The 18,676-nt window shown below is 44.4% G+C and overlaps 1 protein-coding gene across 9 annotated transcripts in view; it reads left to right on the top strand.

The window, feature by feature from the left end:
- TAX1BP1 (Tax1 binding protein 1) overlaps nucleotides 1-18,676 on the top strand; it is a 249,415-nt gene that overhangs the window by 148,141 nt on the left and 82,598 nt on the right. For 5 of the 9 annotated variants that reach the window (XM_078779686.1, XM_068119755.2, XM_078779685.1 and 2 more), the window contains exons 11-12: nucleotides 10,771-10,837; nucleotides 12,883-13,001. The exons of the other annotated variants lie outside the window; for them this stretch is intronic. In XM_078779686.1, the coding sequence (XP_078635812.1) occupies nucleotides 10,771-10,837; nucleotides 12,883-13,001 (186 nt within the window). The remainder of the gene's footprint in view (nucleotides 1-10,770; nucleotides 10,838-12,882; nucleotides 13,002-18,676) is intronic. 9 annotated transcript variants of the gene reach the window in all.

The following is an 18,676-nucleotide window of genomic DNA, read 5'->3' as shown; positions in this document are numbered from 1 at the left end:
ATATATAACACAATATCTCAAAAAGTTACGGACGTATTCGGACGAAACTTGGTGGACAGGTTGAGTATTTGACAAGGAAGAAATGATTCAATTCGGGTGAATATTTGAATGCGGCTCCGGATCAGAGAATTCTTAAAGTGATTCTTCACCGTTGAGTGATAGAGCTGAAACCGATATATCGCACAAATATCTCAAAAAAATATGAATGGATTCGGATGAAACTTGTTGGACAGGTTGGATGTTTGACAAGGACAAGTTACTTCGATTTTGGTGAAGAACTGAATATAGATCCAGATACGAGTTATTTAATTTTTCAAGTGATTGTTCACCATTGAGTGATGGGGCTAAAAATGATATGTCGCATGATATTTCACAAAATTGTGGATGACTTGTGACAACACTTGGTAGATGTGTTGGGTAAGTGACAAAAACAAGCCAATTAGATTTTGGGTCATGTCGGATCCAGATCTTTGACCAATCAGTGGGATACAAACCATAAACTTTTCAGCTTGGCAGAGGCATGCTCTCTACCGAGTGCCTTTATCGTTAAACATGTGCTGCTTCTTAGAATGATTTTACCCACAAATAATAAATAAGAAAAGCATGTTGTTTGGTCCAAATATTTAAATTTTTAATGTAAAAATATGTCATAAAGTATAATTAAATAATCACTCAAGGATTGAAATTGCACAATTATTATCATAATTGGCAATGGCAGGACTTTAGTAGTTGTTGTGGACCATTGAATTAATGGAAATAGTTAGGATTGTTTAAAATGCTTTTAGAGGGTGTAATAGGGTATCGGATTACCATAAATTGTCTGTTAAAACATTCATGAAAATTTCAAGATGAACCAATATATTTTACCTGTATAACGACCTTGGATGCAGTTATTCTTAGATATATTCATAACAGAAGCTAAGTTTCCTCTTGGGAAACGGTGTCAGCTTTCCATCGTGCTAATCATGATTATTCTGTTCTGTTCCGTTTATTCTGTTCCGTGCCCTGAAATGCAAATTCACGCAAATACTCCTAGCTACTACCTTCAAACGTTGTAATGAATCGGCTTAAACTCACCAGAGATCCACTTTTCTGGTCTTCCTTCACACAAGTAAATGCCTTAATCTTGCCCAATATATTGTTTTTTGTGAGATCAACCAATCGTGCTCTCTTCTTCATGTTGAAAAGTTTGGCAACGATACCTGGTCTATTTCTTGGGGATTTCCTTGGAAGAAGTGATGCTTTTTATTTCTGGCCAGTTGGGGTTGCAAGTGAAGGTGTTGAAGAAGTCAGGTTTACCATAGACTCTGATGAGGGTCATGCAATCCTGGAACTATTTTGAATACAATCTTGGCAAACCATAGACTGACGGAGGGAGGATAATTCTGGTGCCAGTTCAAAGTTTATCATTGTTCCTGATAGCATCCATGAGACCAATGTACTTCTTGGCTTCTAATGGTGTTTTGATTATCCATGACCCATTTTAGATGCTGAGCCAATGAGCCTGGACAAACACAAAGACCCTTACATACCTAAAGACCCAGAGGACTCAAAAGACCCCGAAGACGCAGATGGTCCAAGGACCATGAGGACCCAACAGACCCATAAAGAACCTGAGGACCCAAATGACCCAGAGGATCCAAAATACCCGGAGACCCAAAGGACAAAACCACACAAACACGTACTGGCGAGGGTCTGCAATCACCGATTGCTCTTTTTTCATTTCTTGTTGAAACCTTTGTCTTCTCTAGGCGTTATAGCTGCAACTTCTGAGGTATTGGATCAGTTGTACTGTCTTGGTTGAGCTCGTGTTGGTCAACATTCAGCATTCAGAAGAAGCTTGACTTCCTTTTTATTACCATGCAGCTCCAACATGCTTTTTATGTCTTTCATGTAAGGATTGCAATGGTGCAGAGCTTCCTGTGCTTTGAGTAGAAGATCTTGTTGTAGATGAGGCTTGTGCCTCGTTCTATTTTCAAGCTCATGGTCAGTCATGGAAAAATATTTGGGCATACTTTGGATTTCCATCTTGAGCTATCAGATCCAATTATGTTGAAAACTTTTCCCTGAATTTTGAATAATGGATTAAATCACCCTTCTGGTGGACATACAGTACTTTTTTTCAGCCAATGTAAACCATTGCTAAATAGTTGTTGTAGGCCCTGATGTCCTTGAGGAATGGTTTTGATTGATCTGATTTATGATTTTGTTGCTGCACTCTGAGAGGGAGGGGTGGTGTGAGGAGGAAGTGGAAGGACAGGATGGGGAGAGAGAGAGAGAGAGAGAGAGAGAGAGAGAGAGAGAGAGAGAAAGAGAAAGAGAAAGAGAAAGAAAGAAAAAGAGAGAGAAAAAAAGAAACGAAGCGATAGGAGAGCGATACTTCACCACATGTTGCTCTACTGTAGTCAAAACCGAACTGATTTTCACCAGATTTATTTTGCCAGGGTCTCCTTCTCTCGTAGCGACAATGAAAACCTAAAATAGAAATGGAATTAGAGTTAAAATGAGCCTGTGAAGTCCTGACAAACATTTTCGGAGATGATCATCTGATGCATCATTCTGCTACGTCAACTGCTTAAAGCCTGTAAGTTAGTCCAAATGTATCAGATTTCCACCAAATTTGTTACAATTGAATGTTCAACCACTCTAGCGACCACCAAAAACAAAAATCGAATCCGAGTTGAAATATATCTGTGGAAAAGTGTGCTTTCTCCAAAGGAATTCCTTTGCAAAGTCATTATTCCTGATTTATAAGCAATCTGTGCACAGTCCTAACATAATTTGAAAGCTTATGACCTCAGGCATGCGATGATATCCATAACTTTAACCAAAACCTTAATTTAGACAAGTTTATTCATTAAAAACCCAGCAGCCAAGCCACTTTCCATGACCAATCCAAGACCATCGGCCTACAGGCCATATTTTTAAACATTAATAAATCAAAAACTACAAACCTCACAAGCACAAGACTGAGTTATGTGAAAAAGTAAGTACACCCCATGTAAAGTTTTGACTTTTTCAACATATTTCAACATACAGCTATTTGATCTTCATTTCAACAATATTGATACAACAACAACAACAACATGCATTTTAAGGCCATGTTCCCTGCTAGAGCAGGGGTTAGCCTTGCGGTCCCCATGACAATCTTCTCCATTTTGCCCTATTTTCTGCATCTCTCCTTGTTAACCCCCTTGCCCGCATTTCTTCTTCCACCATCTTTAGCCAAGTCTTTCTCGGTCTTCCCCGTCCTCTACTTCCTTCTACATTAACTTCCATCACTCTTCTCAACCGGTCACTTTCATCCTTCCTCAATACATGACCAAACCATCTCAACCTGGTCCTCTTCACAGCATCAATCACAGGCAATATTCCCATCATCTTTCGCAATTCATCATTTGTCTTCCTCTCTCTCAACGATACTCCGCACATCCATCGAACCATTCGCATTTCCACCCTTTCCAGCCTTCGTTGCTGCTCTACGTTCATTACCCATGTCTCGCTCCCATAAATCATAACACTTCTCACACATGCAGCATACACCTTTCCCTTCAGCTTCAGCGACACTCTCCTCCTCATCAGCACGCCACTCAGTTCCCGAAACTTCTTCCATGCACATCTCACTCGAGCAACCGTTGCCGAGTCTGATCCACCTTCTCCATTCAGCATGTCTCCGAGGTAGCAAAATGTTTTCACACCTTCCAGCTTCACGCCGTCTCCAAGATCCAACTCAACATTTCCTCCATCTGCAGCTCCCTCTGTGCACACCTTACATTTGAATGTAGCTGCCACACTGGTTAATGACCCTCTCAGACCACTACATTTTTGATGAACCCACTCAGCACACATTGTACATTGAATGGAGTTCACTCCGACACCCTTCCTGCACACAGCACACGGCCACTTCCCAGTTCTTTCCACCTCACCACATGCTTTACCACTTGCCATCACCTTTGTCTTTCCGATATTCACCTTCAGACCTTTTGTCTCCATACATTCCTTCCACTTGTTCATCTTTTCCTTCAGTCCATCCATACTTTCCGCAATCAACACCAGATCATCTGCATACAACAACTCCCACGGTAAACCCTCCTTTACGGTCTGAGCCAGCACCTCCATCACAGCTACAAATAGTAGTGGACTTAGTACCGACCCCTGATGCACTCCCACCTTCACCTCAAACTCACCACTGTTCCCGTCCTTCGTCCTTACAGCTGTACGTGCTCTTTTGTACATTGCCATCACTACTCTGATGAACCATTCCTCCACTCCTAACTTCCTCAATGCCCATGTCAATACTTTGCGTGGAACCCTATCGAATGCTTTCTCCAGATCAACAAACCCAAAAAACAACTTCTTCCTCTTATCCATGTACTTCTCCTGCAACTGCCTCACAATCAAAAGCGCATCTGTCGTTCCTCTTCCTGGCATAAATCCAAACTGCATTTCGTCGATCTTCACTTTCTTCCTTATCCTCCTCTCCAACACCCTTTCCAATACCTTCATTCCATGCTCCAATAACTTTATCGCTCGGTATGAGCCACACTCCAGAGGGTCACCTTTCCCCTTGTATAGAGGGACGAGGGTACTCAGTTCCCAATTCACTGGAATGCGGCCTTCTTTCACCACCAGATTACAGATCTCTGTCATTCTCTTCACACCCCAACTTCCTGCTGCCTTCAACATATCTCCCACAACTCCAGTCGGCCCTCCCGCTTTTCCACTCTTCATTGCTTTTATCACTTCCTCAACTTCCTTCTCAGTTATCTTCTCTGCCGGTCCTAAAACTGGGTTACTCTCTATGTTGCCATCCCATTCATTCTCTGTATTCAACAGCATTTCCATATATCTTTTCCATCTTCCTTTAATTCCATCTGGGTCGACAACGATTTGTCCCACTTCATCCTTCAAGCAACTCACCCCCATCACATCACACCTCTCTTTCGCTATGTGCTTTGCAATCCTGAATACTGCTTTCTGACCCTCTTCCGAATCCAAGCGTTCTCCGAACATTTTCCTACATGCCTCCTGCGCCTTTACTACCTCTTTCTTTGCAGCCTTCCTGGCTGCCTTATAACTTTCATGCTCTGCTGTTTCTGCTCCCGTACCCTTCGCCTTCTGCCACTCTTTGAACTTCTTCCTCTTCTCGTCAATCCTCTTTCCAACCTCAACATCCCACCACCATGTTTCCGAGTGCCTCGGTGGTCCTTTTGTCCATCCACATACCTCACCAACGGCTCCCAACAGACTAGCTTTCATTGACATCCAACCACTTTCAAGCTCAACCACATCATCCTCTACCCTACTCAGCCTCTCTTTTAATGCCTCCCTTACTGTCACCTCTTTCAACCTCCACACCTTCATTCTCGGTTGGTACTTCACCCGCCGAGCTCTCCTCGCACCTTTCACCCTTATGTCGCAGACAACCAAGTGGTGCTGTGAAACAGCCTCCTCCCCCGGGATCACCTTTGTGTCCCGGAGGTGCCCCCTATCTCGCCGACGCACCATCAGGTAGTCAACGGTTGTCGTCGACCCACCTGACGTGTATGTAACAAGCTTATTGTCCTCTTTCTGGAACTGAGTATTACAAATCAACAAATCAGCTCCATCAGCAAACTCCAAAATCCTTTCACCTTCTCCATTTCTCACACCATATCCGTAACCCCCATGAACTCCCTCAAAACCATCCATACTCCTTCCCACATGTCCATTCAGGTCTCCTCCCACCACAACAACTTCCTCATCTTTCACGTTTTCCATCAGCTTCTCTATCGCACACCAGAACTTGTCCTTCTCTTCATCGCTTCGACCAACCTGCGGAGCATATCCCGAGATGACGTTCACCAAGATCTTTCCAATCATCATTTTCACCATCATCAACCTATCACTCACTCTAGTCACACTCACCACACTGTCTACAAACTCCTCAGAAAACAGGACACCAACACCATTCACGCCCTCTGGGCACCCTTGCCACACAAACTTGTATTTCTGTCCCTGCCTACCCTTCACCATTCTCACACCACTTCCCTTCCATCTCGTCTCTTGCACACAACATATGTCCACTCTTCTTCTGACCAATACTTCCACCACTTCTCCTGATCTCCCTGTCATTGTCCCCACATTCCATGTCCCAAACCTCAGAAACCGATCTCCACTTCGGGCTGCACCCTGCCCATATGTACTTGTGATTGTCATGGTTCTCTTTTTGAGGTAATGTTTTTATGGCCGGATGCCCTTCCTGACGCCAACCCTCTTAGTCGTCTCTTACGACACGCAGGGATACGGTGTACCTATTCTGACCAGGGTACACACTGGGAAACGTTTAAAACATGTAAATTCTGGGGGGGGGGGGGGGGGGGCGGCGTCAGCATCACGGCTGTGGTTTAAACATATTCCAACAATATCCAAACAGAACGATGAAAAAACAATCCGGGAAAAGTCTCCAAGCGAGAACGTGGATTTGAGAAAGAAGGAGCAGAGGCGGAAGAAAACGAGATACAGGGGGCGGGGCACAAGCCGAGACGAGGAGGAGAGCGAACAAGCAACGTGTCCGGGAGGAGAGAAAGAATCAATATATAATTCGTTGTCTCAGGAGGTGAGGTGAGGGGGAGAAAAGAAAATAAAAGAAACAAGCAATACAGCGAAGGAAATAACCCAAACTGACAAAACACCGACGGGGGGAGGGAAGCCCCAAGTCACCAGGCCGCGCACGAGGTACGACTCAGAAAACGATTAACTACACACAAGTTTGCACGAACCACAAACCAACACCAACTAGAAACACACAATAACACGTACACAGCAAAATAACCAGTGGAAATTTGACAAAGACAAGAATGGGAAAACACTCAAAGTTCGATGCCGTGGAGAGCTCGAAGCACGCCTCACTAGCCCGAGGAACCGGAAGTCATCAATATTGATATTAATGATATCAATATTGATATCAACAATATTGATAGATAAAGGTGATATAATATAACAAATATCATGAAACATTTACATTTTGTAGTCCATTGCATCATTTAAATAAACGTAAATGCAAATTTCACATGTGGAAAAAGTAAGTACACCCCGACATTTATCACTACTTCAAATACCTAAAATTAGAATCAGGTGCACCAGCTCAGGTGCAAATGATTAGAACATCGTTAGAGAGGATCTTGGAGGAACCTGTCTTCTTTAAACCTCAGACATTTAGTTTGTTTGCTCTTTGTTGTTGAAGTGTGCAGCATCACCATGCCTAGATCAAAATAGCTCTCTGAGGCCTTCAGAAAGAAGGTTATAGATGCCTACGAGTCTGGGAAGGGATTTAAAAAGATCTCCAAACAATTTGAAATCAATCATTCGACTGTCCGGAAGATCATCTACAAGTGGAGAAGATTCCAAACAACTGCCAACTTCTTTAGGCCAGGCCGCCCCAGCAAGTTCAGCCCGAGAGCAGACCGCAAGATGCTGAAAGACGTCTCTAAGAACCCCAGAATGTCATCACGTGACCTACAGGTAGCTCTTGCCACTGTTGATGTCAAAGTGCACGAGTCTACCATTAGAAAGAGGCTGCACAAATTTGATCTACATGGGAGGTGTGCCAGGAGGAAACCTTTGCTGTCTACAAAGAACATCAGGGCAAGACTAAAGTTTGCCAATGAACACCGAGGCAAAGACCAGCACTTCTGGAACAATGTGCTCTGGACAGATGAGTCAAAGGTAGAGCTATATTTGGCCACAGTACCAGAAGACATGTTTGGCGAAAACCAAAGACAGCATTAGTCCATAAGAACCTGATACCACTGTAAAGCATGGTAGTGGAAATATTATGGTTGGGACAGCTTTGCTGCATCAGGGCCTGGGCAGCTCACCATCATATAATCCACTATGAATTCTTCATTGTACCAGAGGGTGCTTGAGGATAATGTGAGGCCATCTGTCGAAAAGTTGAAGCTCAACCGAAGGTGGACCTTGCAACATGACAATGACCCTAAACATACCAGTAAATCCACCAAGGAATGGCTGAAAAGAAAGAAATGGAGGGTTCTGGAATGGCCAAGTCAAAGCCCGGATCTAAATCCCATCGAGATGTTGTGGGGGGATTAGAAACGAGCTGTGCATGCAAGAAACCCCTCAAACATCGCACAGCTGAAAGAATTCTGCATGAAGGAGTGGGCAAAAATTTCTCCCAGTCGATGTCAGAGACTGGTAGACAGTTATAGGAAACGCCTACTTGATGTTGTTTCTGCCAAAGGGGCCAATACCACCTATTAGATCCAAGGGTGTACTTACTTTTTCAACAGAAGGAAATGGCATCTCTGTTAATTTTATGTTGAATAAATTATTGCAAAGTCAATCTTTCATTGTTTTTTGTTCAATTAGATCACCTTTATCTATAAATACTGTTTAAATGAAGATCAAATATTGATATGTCCACATATGTTAAAAAGATTAAAACAACATTTCAAGGGTGTACTTACTTTTTCACGTGACTGTAGCTTATTCTTCCTTCTCTGGACATCATTGCTTTCCAAATGTCCACACATATGCGCAGGATAGACGCAGGAAACCTATATCACAACAGTCTAAACCCAGTTTATATTTCCTGTTAGTGGATGAACAATGTAACGCTTGGCGAATTCTCAACGTTTAAGTGGGCCAAAACAAAATGGCGGCTTAATAACCCAGTGATGTGACACTGGGCTGACCAAAATAGCGGACTGCCATTTTGGTAAGGCTATTTTTGTTTTTTTTGTTATGAGCACCCGGTTAATCATCTTCAACAAGCGTGTTTAAACACACCCAAACTCCCAATTTTCATTCATGCAATCTTTTGGAGGTTGAGAAGCATGCATGCAACGTTTGGGCCCACTCGGCTTCATGGTTTTGGATTTGTGGAGGAGACGGATTGACGGTCTGACACACACTCACTTTTATTATTAGTATGGATAGTAGGATGACTTGAAACAGGCAGTGCACTACCATCTTATGTCGCCCATGATCTTATCTATCCCATTAATTCTAACTCGCCCACCTCACCTGCATGCAGGTTGCTATATTTCCTCCCATAATTTCTCCTCTTTTTCTGTTTCTTGATTCCTTTCTGTCCGAATGTGACACCACAGCCCCACTGCAAGTGTTTCCTGCCCCCACTCTATCACCTTGATCTTCCGGTGTGTGTGTGTGTGTGTGTGTGTGTGTGTGTGTGTGTGTGTGTGTGTGTGTGTGTGTGTGTGTGTGTGGTGTGTGGTGTGTGGGGCATTCAGGCATTGAGAGAGTAACAAGTTCCTTGATAATGATTGACTTGGATATTTTGTTCACTATAACGACCTTTGCTCTATATAATCAGTGACCTAACCTGTAAATGTGCTTGCTGTGCTGCTGGAAGTACTGGTTTGTAAAACGTCCTCAGACACTTATCACCTCTGAGGTCCAGTTCATCAGAAATGGATCGTACTGGCATTCGCCTTGTGCAATTCTTTGATGATCCAAGATAGTGCTGAAGCGTGCTATTTATTTATTTGTTTCTCTCCAAGATGGAGGGTGAAAAGACAACAAACTGAACAGTGTGGTAATGGAGGAGAAGTTTGCCATGACAAGTGAGGGAATAAACAAATAGCAAGATCGGAAAGTAAAGTGATCTTTGGTTTTACTGCCCATTCATGTCCAAAACTTAGGCCTCCCTGGAAGTCATGTGTATAGTTTTCCTTTGACGTTAGAGCCTCCTGTGCAGTTGGAATGTTCATCTCGTGTTGCTGACTGGCATGTTTTCATAGTGACAAAGGCATGAAATAGTGTTCTGATTGAAATTTCCAAAAATGGAAATGCTGTCAGTTCTGGAAACATAAGAGGCATGTGTTATGATAATGATTGTTAAACAAAGCAATGCTATCTCCTTTGTCTCTGTAACAGTGGGCTATTTGTGGGTGAGCTATCGCCAGCATCCTGGCCAAATTCCAAATTCCTGCTATAATCTACAGGAGGAACTCCATCAACGGCCCTGTCGCTCCCCAGTGCAAACTAACTGCTAATCCGCAGCCACGTGCTGTGTCTGAACGACGCCGAGTAGACACTAGGAAAAGTTTGGTTGATAGGTCACGTACAACAGGAAATGCTCTCCTGAGCTCGTTCAAAACTTGAGAGCACGAGGATCTCCCGAGGTTACATCAAGTCGTAAATACATGAAAAAGAGTAATTACGTTGTGATTATACGAGGAGCGAGCTCTTCTGGCTACTCGGTGGATAAATCTTGTGCTGCCATCCTGTTTGGCCATTGTGGCTTTGCTTTGATGCCAGAATGGCCAACTGTGCCTGTAAACATGGCTTTAGATTGATCTCACTGTAAGGTCTTCATCTGGTTTGAGCTAGCTTCATGAAGTCTGCGACATTGGCATCAGTTATTGTGCACATAACATTACTCAAAGAAATACTCCCGTGTCCGGATGATTGCATTTTTTGTCATCCAAAAATATTTGCACTTTCATCGGAATAACCATTTAACTTTTTGTGCATCGTACATTGTTAACATACTTGAAGAGTACATTTTAACTCTCCGCCAGCTGTTTCTCCATACAAAACAGACGTAGAATCAGACACAGTTGAGACCAGGCAGCAGGTTTTATGTATTTATTTATTTGTAGAGCATGCTAATTTAATGAATTATTTTTACCTTTTTATCGGATGTGATTTTTCATTCTCACATATTTACATTTGTGGTACAATTCCAAAAATGTGTCCGAATCGTGAAAACTTGTGAAAGCATTTTGCTTGAACTGTGTACAGGGTGAGTGTACTTTGAAGAGTAAAGCAGCCACAGGAAGTGTGGAAAAGTTTACAAGCTATTCTTTGGGTAAGTGAAGGGAGTGCATTCAAATACCTTTTTAAAAATATATCAAGGAGGAGGTTGCTTGGAAAAAAATTAATTTAATGGGATGTGTAGTTCCAATTTATTTTTTGGTGTGATACAGAAATCATAGTCTGTGTTACACGTAAAAAAAAATGCAACTAGTAGTTTACTTTGAAGTTGTTAGTGTGCTTGGGTGCAATTTTTTTTCCCATACATTGTCATGGTATAACTAGAGCACATAATACATCAGGATGTAATGGCAGAAAAAGGTTGGGAGGGGTGGGGGGGACCAACAGCCGGGTTGAGGGACCAATTGGAAAGATGAGGGATGTTGGGAATAATGAAGGCAAGCATAGGACACATTGGGGTGAACAAGATGGATGCAGCTGCAAACTCTAAATCATGGAATTAGACAGATATTGCAGCAACAGAAAGGATGTACAAGAAGACAGAAGTAATGCTGACCTGTCTGCTATGTGGAAGTGATAGGCCCAGAGACTCGGCCTCATGCTGGGAGATACCAATGCTTTTGAAGGCCTTGTTTTCAACTGTGTCAAGCAAGTTTTCAGGAGTGTCATGTGTCAACAAGGTGTGAGGCAGGAGCACCACCCTAGAGGCGATAGCAGTACTCCATTAAGCTGCAGATAACAGCTAAGATGCGCCAAGGAAGGACGTTGTATAATGGAGGATTCCCAGTCGGCGACTGGCTTTGGAGGGCAACGTAGATATGTGGTTTGCCCAAGAAAATTAATGGATGTCGGCGAGGCCCAAAACTTTCAGTGACTGAACTACTTCAAGGATTGAAGAATGTGGGTAGAGTCATCAGCAAAGACATAAATAGGATTTTCAGAGTTAGAAAGATCGTTAACAAGATTAGCAACAGGACTGGGCCGAATACTGCCTTGGTCCATTCCAGCCTTGACAGGAAGAGGAGATGAGAGGATCCCGTTGAGAGCTGCGTATTTGCTCCAAGAGTAGAGGAAGTCAGTAAGCCACATGTGGAGGTGGCCTTGGATGCCATAGGCAGAGAGTTTGGAGAGCAAGGCGAGATGCCAAGCTGCGTCAGATGCTCACGATGTCTCGAGAGATGGCCCTGATCTCATGTCTTCCATTTAGGGCCTCTATCAATTATTGGGAGAGCAGATTCAGCATGTCCCGGATAGAGTGACCGTGTCTGAATCTGAACTGATCATCTGAGATCAAGCCATTGGAGGAAAGGAATGTCAAATGTGATTATGAATTCCTTGACCTTGCTGATGATTGGAAGTAAGCTCATAGGTTTGTAATTAAAGAGATCATTTTTTTGTGCCATGTTTATGTAATGCCATGATCTTAGCTGACTTCCATGTAGATGTAGTTGTAGATGGAGGATGACCAAGTGCAAATTATCTATCTATAATTCCACTAATCTCTGTGTGTATGCGACCGCTGTTTCTCGACAACTACCGGTCCGATATACTTGAAACTTGCCAGGTATATTGCTGGGGACCCGAGGATGTGCCTTTTCAAGGTTTCATATTAATCGGACAAGTAGTTACCGAGCTATGTCCAAAAAACGATTCGACCAATCAGAGAGCAGCGAGCTACCGAGCTATGGCGATTTAGCCGTTCGCCGTTCGCTTTGGCTTTGCGAATGGACCAAACCATTTCATGTAAATAGAGGGGGGGGGTTCTACCGTACTCGCAAGCCGTTCGCTTTGGCTTTGCGAATGGACCAAACCATTTCATGTAAATAGAGGGGGGGGGATATAATTTTAGATATATATATAGTACAGGCATGCCCTAGTAAGGTGAAAAGAGCAGAAAGTGGATGTGCAAGAGCAACAGGGCAGCTATTGAGCACTTCAATTGATGATATCCTGGCCGGTGTGCAGAATCAGTCAGGGGTTACCAGAAACTTCACCTCATCAGGCTCTCAGCAGATATGTGTCAATAAAAATGTCACATCGGGAATATTACCCTACAGGAGGTAAATGCTTTTAATCTGCTCGAATGGGCAGTAATTCACAGCACTCATTACTTTGCCTGTGTTGACTCGTTTTACACAGTTCAAGAAGAAGAAGCAGTGTCAAGCGCTCTCTCGGAGAGTGGGGATGTGTTGAGTCAGTGTAAGGGTTTGGCAGCAGATAAGGTTGAGAAGTACAAGAAATACAAGGAAATGTTCAAGGTAAGGAGGTTGAAACATTTCTTGCATACATGGTCTGGATATAGAAATTGTACTTGGTGTGCAGCACATTTTGGATCATTTCCTACAAGTTTGTCCTGATGACTTTGTCTTGTTTCTGCTGGCAAACAAACATAGCTGGAACTTTGAACCATCATGAGAAATTTTGGCCTGGAAATTAAAACTATGTTGGATGGAAGGCTTAATTTATGCCTCTGCAGCCGAGGGCATGGAGACTTATAGTTTGTCCGTCCGTGCTTGCGTGCCTCGTAGATTTTCTTTACCACGATAACTTGTGAACCGCTGTAAGGATTTTGAGCTGACTTTAGTACAACTATCATGAAGTAGGGCTTCCAATGTAGGGGTGGCACAGACACTCAATATGTTTAATGCAACACAAAATATTTTGTTTTGTAACATCCAACCAAAAAGATGGTCAACTGACAGCCTTTTACTCCGTACAGCAACATCACTAAAACCATGGCAGGGGCTGACATTTTATGTGTTTTTCTGCTTGTTCTGTCTGTCTGTCTGTTTGTCTGTATGTCAATCGCCTACAGGACACAATTTTAAACCGATCTTTACAAAACTTCATCAAATAGTCGTAGAGTTGGTCCTGAGGAAGAAGCCTATTGATTTTGAGGAACATCCTCAATTTTCATCCAATTGACTTGAAATTTGAACAGGACTTGCATATCTGGTCACTGAATCCAACCACCAATTATTTTGAGGTATATAGGTTGCTCCCCACCCCAGCACCAAGGCGTTATCGCACTATCAACTTCCGTAAGCTAAACGCTCTTTCACCTACCTCATTCTCATCCACCCTTCCCAGTGTGTACCCTGGATAAGAATAGGTACGCCGTATCCCTGCGTGTCGTAAGAGGCGACTAAGAGGGTTGGCGTCAGGAAGGGCATCCGGCCATAAAAACATTGCCTCAAAAAGAGAACCATGACAATTACAACTACATGTGGGCAGGGTACAGCCCGAAGTGGAGATCGGTTTCTGAGGTTTGGGACATGGAATGTAGGGACAATGAGAGGGAGATCAGGAGAAGTGGTGGAAGTATTGATCAGAAGAAGAGTGGACATATGTTGTGTGCAAGAGACGAGATGGAAGGGAAGTGGTGTGAGAATGGTGAAGGGTAGGCAGGGACAGAAATACAAGTTTGTGTGGCCAGGGTGCCCGGAGGGCGTGAATGGTGTTGGTGTCCAGTTTTCTGAGGAGTTTGTAGACAGTGTGGTGAGTGTGACTAGAGTGAGTGATAGGTTGATGATAGTGAAAATGATGATTGGAAAGCTCTTGGTGAACGTCATCTCGGGATATGCTCCGCAGGTTGGTCGGAGCGATGTAGAGAAGGACAAGTCCTGGTGTGCGATAGAGAAGCTGATGGAAAACGTGAAAGATGAGGAAGTTGTTGTGGTAGGAGGAGACCTAAATGGACATGTGGGAAGGAGTATGGATGGTTTTGACGGAGTTCATGGGGGTTACGGATATGGTGTGAGAAATGGAGAAGGTGAAAGGATTTTGGAGTTTGCTGATGGAGCTGATTTGTTGATTTGTAATACTCAGTTCCAGAAAGAGGATAATAAGCTTGTTACATACACGTCAGGTGGGTCGACGACAACCGTTGACTACCTGATGGTGCATAGGTGAGATAGGGGGCACCTCCGGGACACAAAGGTGATCCCGGGGGAGGAGGCTGTTTCACAGCACCACTTGGTTGTCTGCGACGTAAGGGTGAAAGGTGCAATGAGAGCTCGGCGGGTGAAGTACCAACCGAGAATGAAGGTGTGGAGGTTGAAAGAGGTGACAGTAAGGGAGGCATTAAAAGAGAGGCTGAGTAGGGTCGAGGATGATGTGGTTGAGTTTGAAAGTGGTTGGATGTCAATGAAAGCTAGTCTGTTGGGAGCCGTTGGTGAGGTATGTGGATGGACAAAAGGACCACCGAGGCACTCGGAAACAAGGTGGTGGGATGATGAAGTTGGAAAGAGGATTGACGAGAAGAGGAAGAAGTTCAAGGAGTGGCAGAAGGCGAAGGGTACGGGAGCAGAAACAGCAGAGCATGAAAGTTATAAGGCAGCCAGGAAGGCTGCAAAGAAAGAGGTAGCAAAGGCGCAGGAGGCATGTAGGAAAATGTTTGGAGAACGCTTGGATTCGGAAGAGGGTCAGAAAGCAGTATTCAGGATTGCAAAGCAGATAGCGAAAGAGAGGTGTGATGTGATGGGGGTGAGTTGCTTGAAGGATGAAGTAGGACAAATCGTTGTCGACCCAGATGGAATTAAAGGAAGATGGAAAAGATATATGGAAATGCTGTTGAATACAGAGAATGAATGGGATGGCAACATAGAGAGTAACCCAGTTTTAGGACCGGCAGAGAAGATAACTGAGAAGGAAGTTGAGGAAGCGATAAAAGCAATGAAGGGTAGAAAAGCGGGAGGGCCGACGGGAGTTGTGGGAGATATGTCGAAGGCAGCAGGAAGTTGGGGTGTGAAGAGAATGACAGAGATCTGTAATCTGGTGGTGAAAGAAGGCCGCATTCCAGTGGATTGGGAACTGAGTACCCTCGTCCCTCTATACAAGGGGAAAGGTGACCCTCTGGAGTGTGGCTCGTACCGAGCGATAAAGTTATTGGAGCATGGAATGAAGGTATTGGAAAGGGTGTTGGAGAGGAGGATAAGGAAGAAAGTGAAGATCGACGAAATGCAGTTTGGATTCATGCCAGGAAGAGGAACGACAGACGCGCTTTTTATTGTGAGGCAGTTGCAGGAGAAGTACATGGAGAAGAGGAAGAAGTTCTTTCTTGGGTTTGTTGATCTGGAGAAAGCATTCGATCGGGTTCCACGCAAAGTATTGACATGGGCATTGAGGAAGTTAGGAGTGGAGGAATGGTTTATCAGAGTAGTGATGGCAATGTACAAAAGAGCGCACACAGCTGTAAGGACGAAGGACGGGAACAGTGGTGAGTTTGAGGTGAAGGTGGGAGTGCATCACGGGTCGGTACTAAGTCCACTACTATTTGTAGCTGTGATGGAGGTGCTGGCTCAGAACGTAAAGGAGGGTATACCGTGGGAGTTGTTGAATGCAGATGATCTGGTGTTGATTGCGGAAAGTATGGATGGACTGAAGGAAAAGATGAACACGTGGAAGGAATGTTTGGAGACAAAAGGTCTGAAGGTGATTATCGGAAAGACGAAGGTGATGGCAAGTGGTAAAGCATGTGGTGAGGTGGAAAGAACTGGGAAGTGGCCCTGTGCTGTGTGTAGGAAGGGTGTCGGAGTGAACTCCATTCAGTGTACAATGTGCGCTGAGTGGGTTCATCAAAAATGTAGTGGTCTGAGAGGGTCATTAACCAGTGTAGCAGCTACATTCAAATGGAAGGTGTGCACAGAGGGAGCTGCAGATGGAGGAAATGTTGAGTTGGATCTTGGAGACGGCATGAAGCTGGAAGGTGTGAAAACATTTTGCTACCTCGGAGACATGCTGAATGGAGAAGGTGGATCAGACTCGGCAACGGTTGCTCGAGTGAGATGTGCATGGAAGAAGTTTTGGGAATTGAGTGGCGTGCTGATGATGAGGGAAGTGTCGTTGAAGCTGAAGGGAAAGGTGTATGCTGCATGTGTGAGAAGTGTTATGATTTATGGGATCGAGACATGGGTAATGAACGTGGAGCAGCAACGAAGGTTGGAAAGGGTGGAAATGCGAATGGTTCGATGGATGTGCGGAGTATCGTTGAGAGAGAGGAAGACAAATGATGAATTGCGAAAGATGATGGGAATAGAGCCTGTGATTGATGCTGTGAAGAGGAACAGGTTGAGATGGTTTGGTCATGTGTTGAGGAAGGATGAAAGTGACTGGTTGAGAAGAGTGATGGAAATGAATGTAATAGGAATTAGAAGACGGGGAAGACCGAGAAAGACTTGGCTAAAGATGGTGGAAGAAGAAATGCGGGCAAGGGGGTTAACAAGGAGAGATGCAGAAAATAGGGCAAAATGGAGAAGATTGTCATGGGGACCGCAAGGCTAACCCCCGCTCTAGCAGGGAAAATGGCCTTTAAAATGCATGTTGTGTTGTTGTTGTATTCTCATCCACCCTCTCTGAAAAAATGTCCACTTCTCCCTTTGTTGACCTCCACACCCCTTCTGACCTCACTGACTACTACAACCACACTCTCTCCTCCTGCCTTGACCACCTTGCGCCTATAAAAACCAAAACAGTTTCTTTCACCCATTCTGCTCCCTGGTTTACCCCTGATCTCCGCCTGATGAAAACTCGTGCTCGCCAACTTGAAAGACTCCGCAATAAAACAGGTCTCACAATTCACTCCCAAGCCTACAAGGACCACCTACAACACTACAAAGATGCCCTCTCCCGCGCCCGCTCCACCTACTACTCTCAAATTATCCACTCTGGCTCTGGAAACCCAAAAACACTCTTCTCTACAATAAACAAACTCCTCAGCCCCCTGAACACCACCACCCAGTCATTCACAGTAGACAACTGCATCTCCTTCCTTTCATTCTTCCAAAGCAAAATTGACAACATCTACAGCAGCTTAACCACCACCGCACCTGCTCCCCCTCAAACCACCTGCCCCCCCTTATCCTGCCAACCCCTGTCTCAGTTCTCCCCAGTCTCCCCTACTGACCTCTCTGAACTCCTCATAGGAATGAAAACTGCCACCTGCACTCTTGACCCCATCCCCTCCAGCTTTGTCAAGGCCTCCCTTCCTGCTCTCTCTCCACTTATCACTGCAACAATAAACTCCTCCCTGTCTACAGGCATCATCCCACCATCCCTCAAAATTGCTGCTGTTACCCCCATTCTGAAAAAACCTGGACTCAACCCTGTCACCCTAAACAACTTCAGACCCATCTCCAACCTACCCTTTCTGTCAAAAGTTTTGGAACTCGCTGTAGCCACTCAACTTAAACATCACCTCTCTGCCAATAACCTGTATGAAACATTCCAATCCGGATTCCGCTCCAACCACAGTACTGAAACTGCTCTCCTCAAAATCACCAACGACCTTCTCCTCTCCTCTGACGCTGGCAACCTCAACATTCTCATCCTCCTCGACCTCAGCGCCGCCTTTGACACCATCAATCACACCATCCTCCTCACCCGACTTGAAACCACCTTTAACATTACCGGCACTGCCCTCTCTTGGATCAAATCATACCTCTCCGGCAGACGCCAGTTCATCTCAATCAATAACTGCAAATCCCCCACTGCTCCCCTCCCCCAAGGTGTCCCCCAAGGTTCAGTTCTTGGCCCCCTCCTCTTCATCCTGTACCTGTCCCCCCTTGGTCACTTAATCCGCCGTCATGGTCTCCAATTCCACTGCTTTGCCGATGACATCCAGCTTTTCATCTCCACCAAGTCCATCTCCACCGCCACCCACTCTATCCTGACAAATTGCATCACTGAAATAAAATCCTGGCTTCAAATCAACTTCCTCAAACTTAACTATGATAAATCTGAAATAATCATCATTGGCCCAAAAACGCTCACCAAATCCACCCATAACTTTGCCCTCAACATCGACGGTTTCCCAGTATTCACCTCCCCTCACTTCCGGAATCTTGGCATCATCTTTGACCAAACCCTCTCCTTCGACAAATACACTAAACAGATCACAAAGACAGCCTTCTTTCACCTGAAAAACATCGCCCGT

The sequence above is a fragment of the Myxine glutinosa genome, chromosome 6 (assembly GCF_964187855.1).
Source record: "Myxine glutinosa chromosome 6, kmMyxGlut1.1, whole genome shotgun sequence".
Classification (NCBI taxonomy): Eukaryota; Metazoa; Chordata; class Myxini; order Myxiniformes; family Myxinidae; genus Myxine; species Myxine glutinosa.
This window is presented reverse-complemented; position numbering and strand designations above follow the sequence as displayed.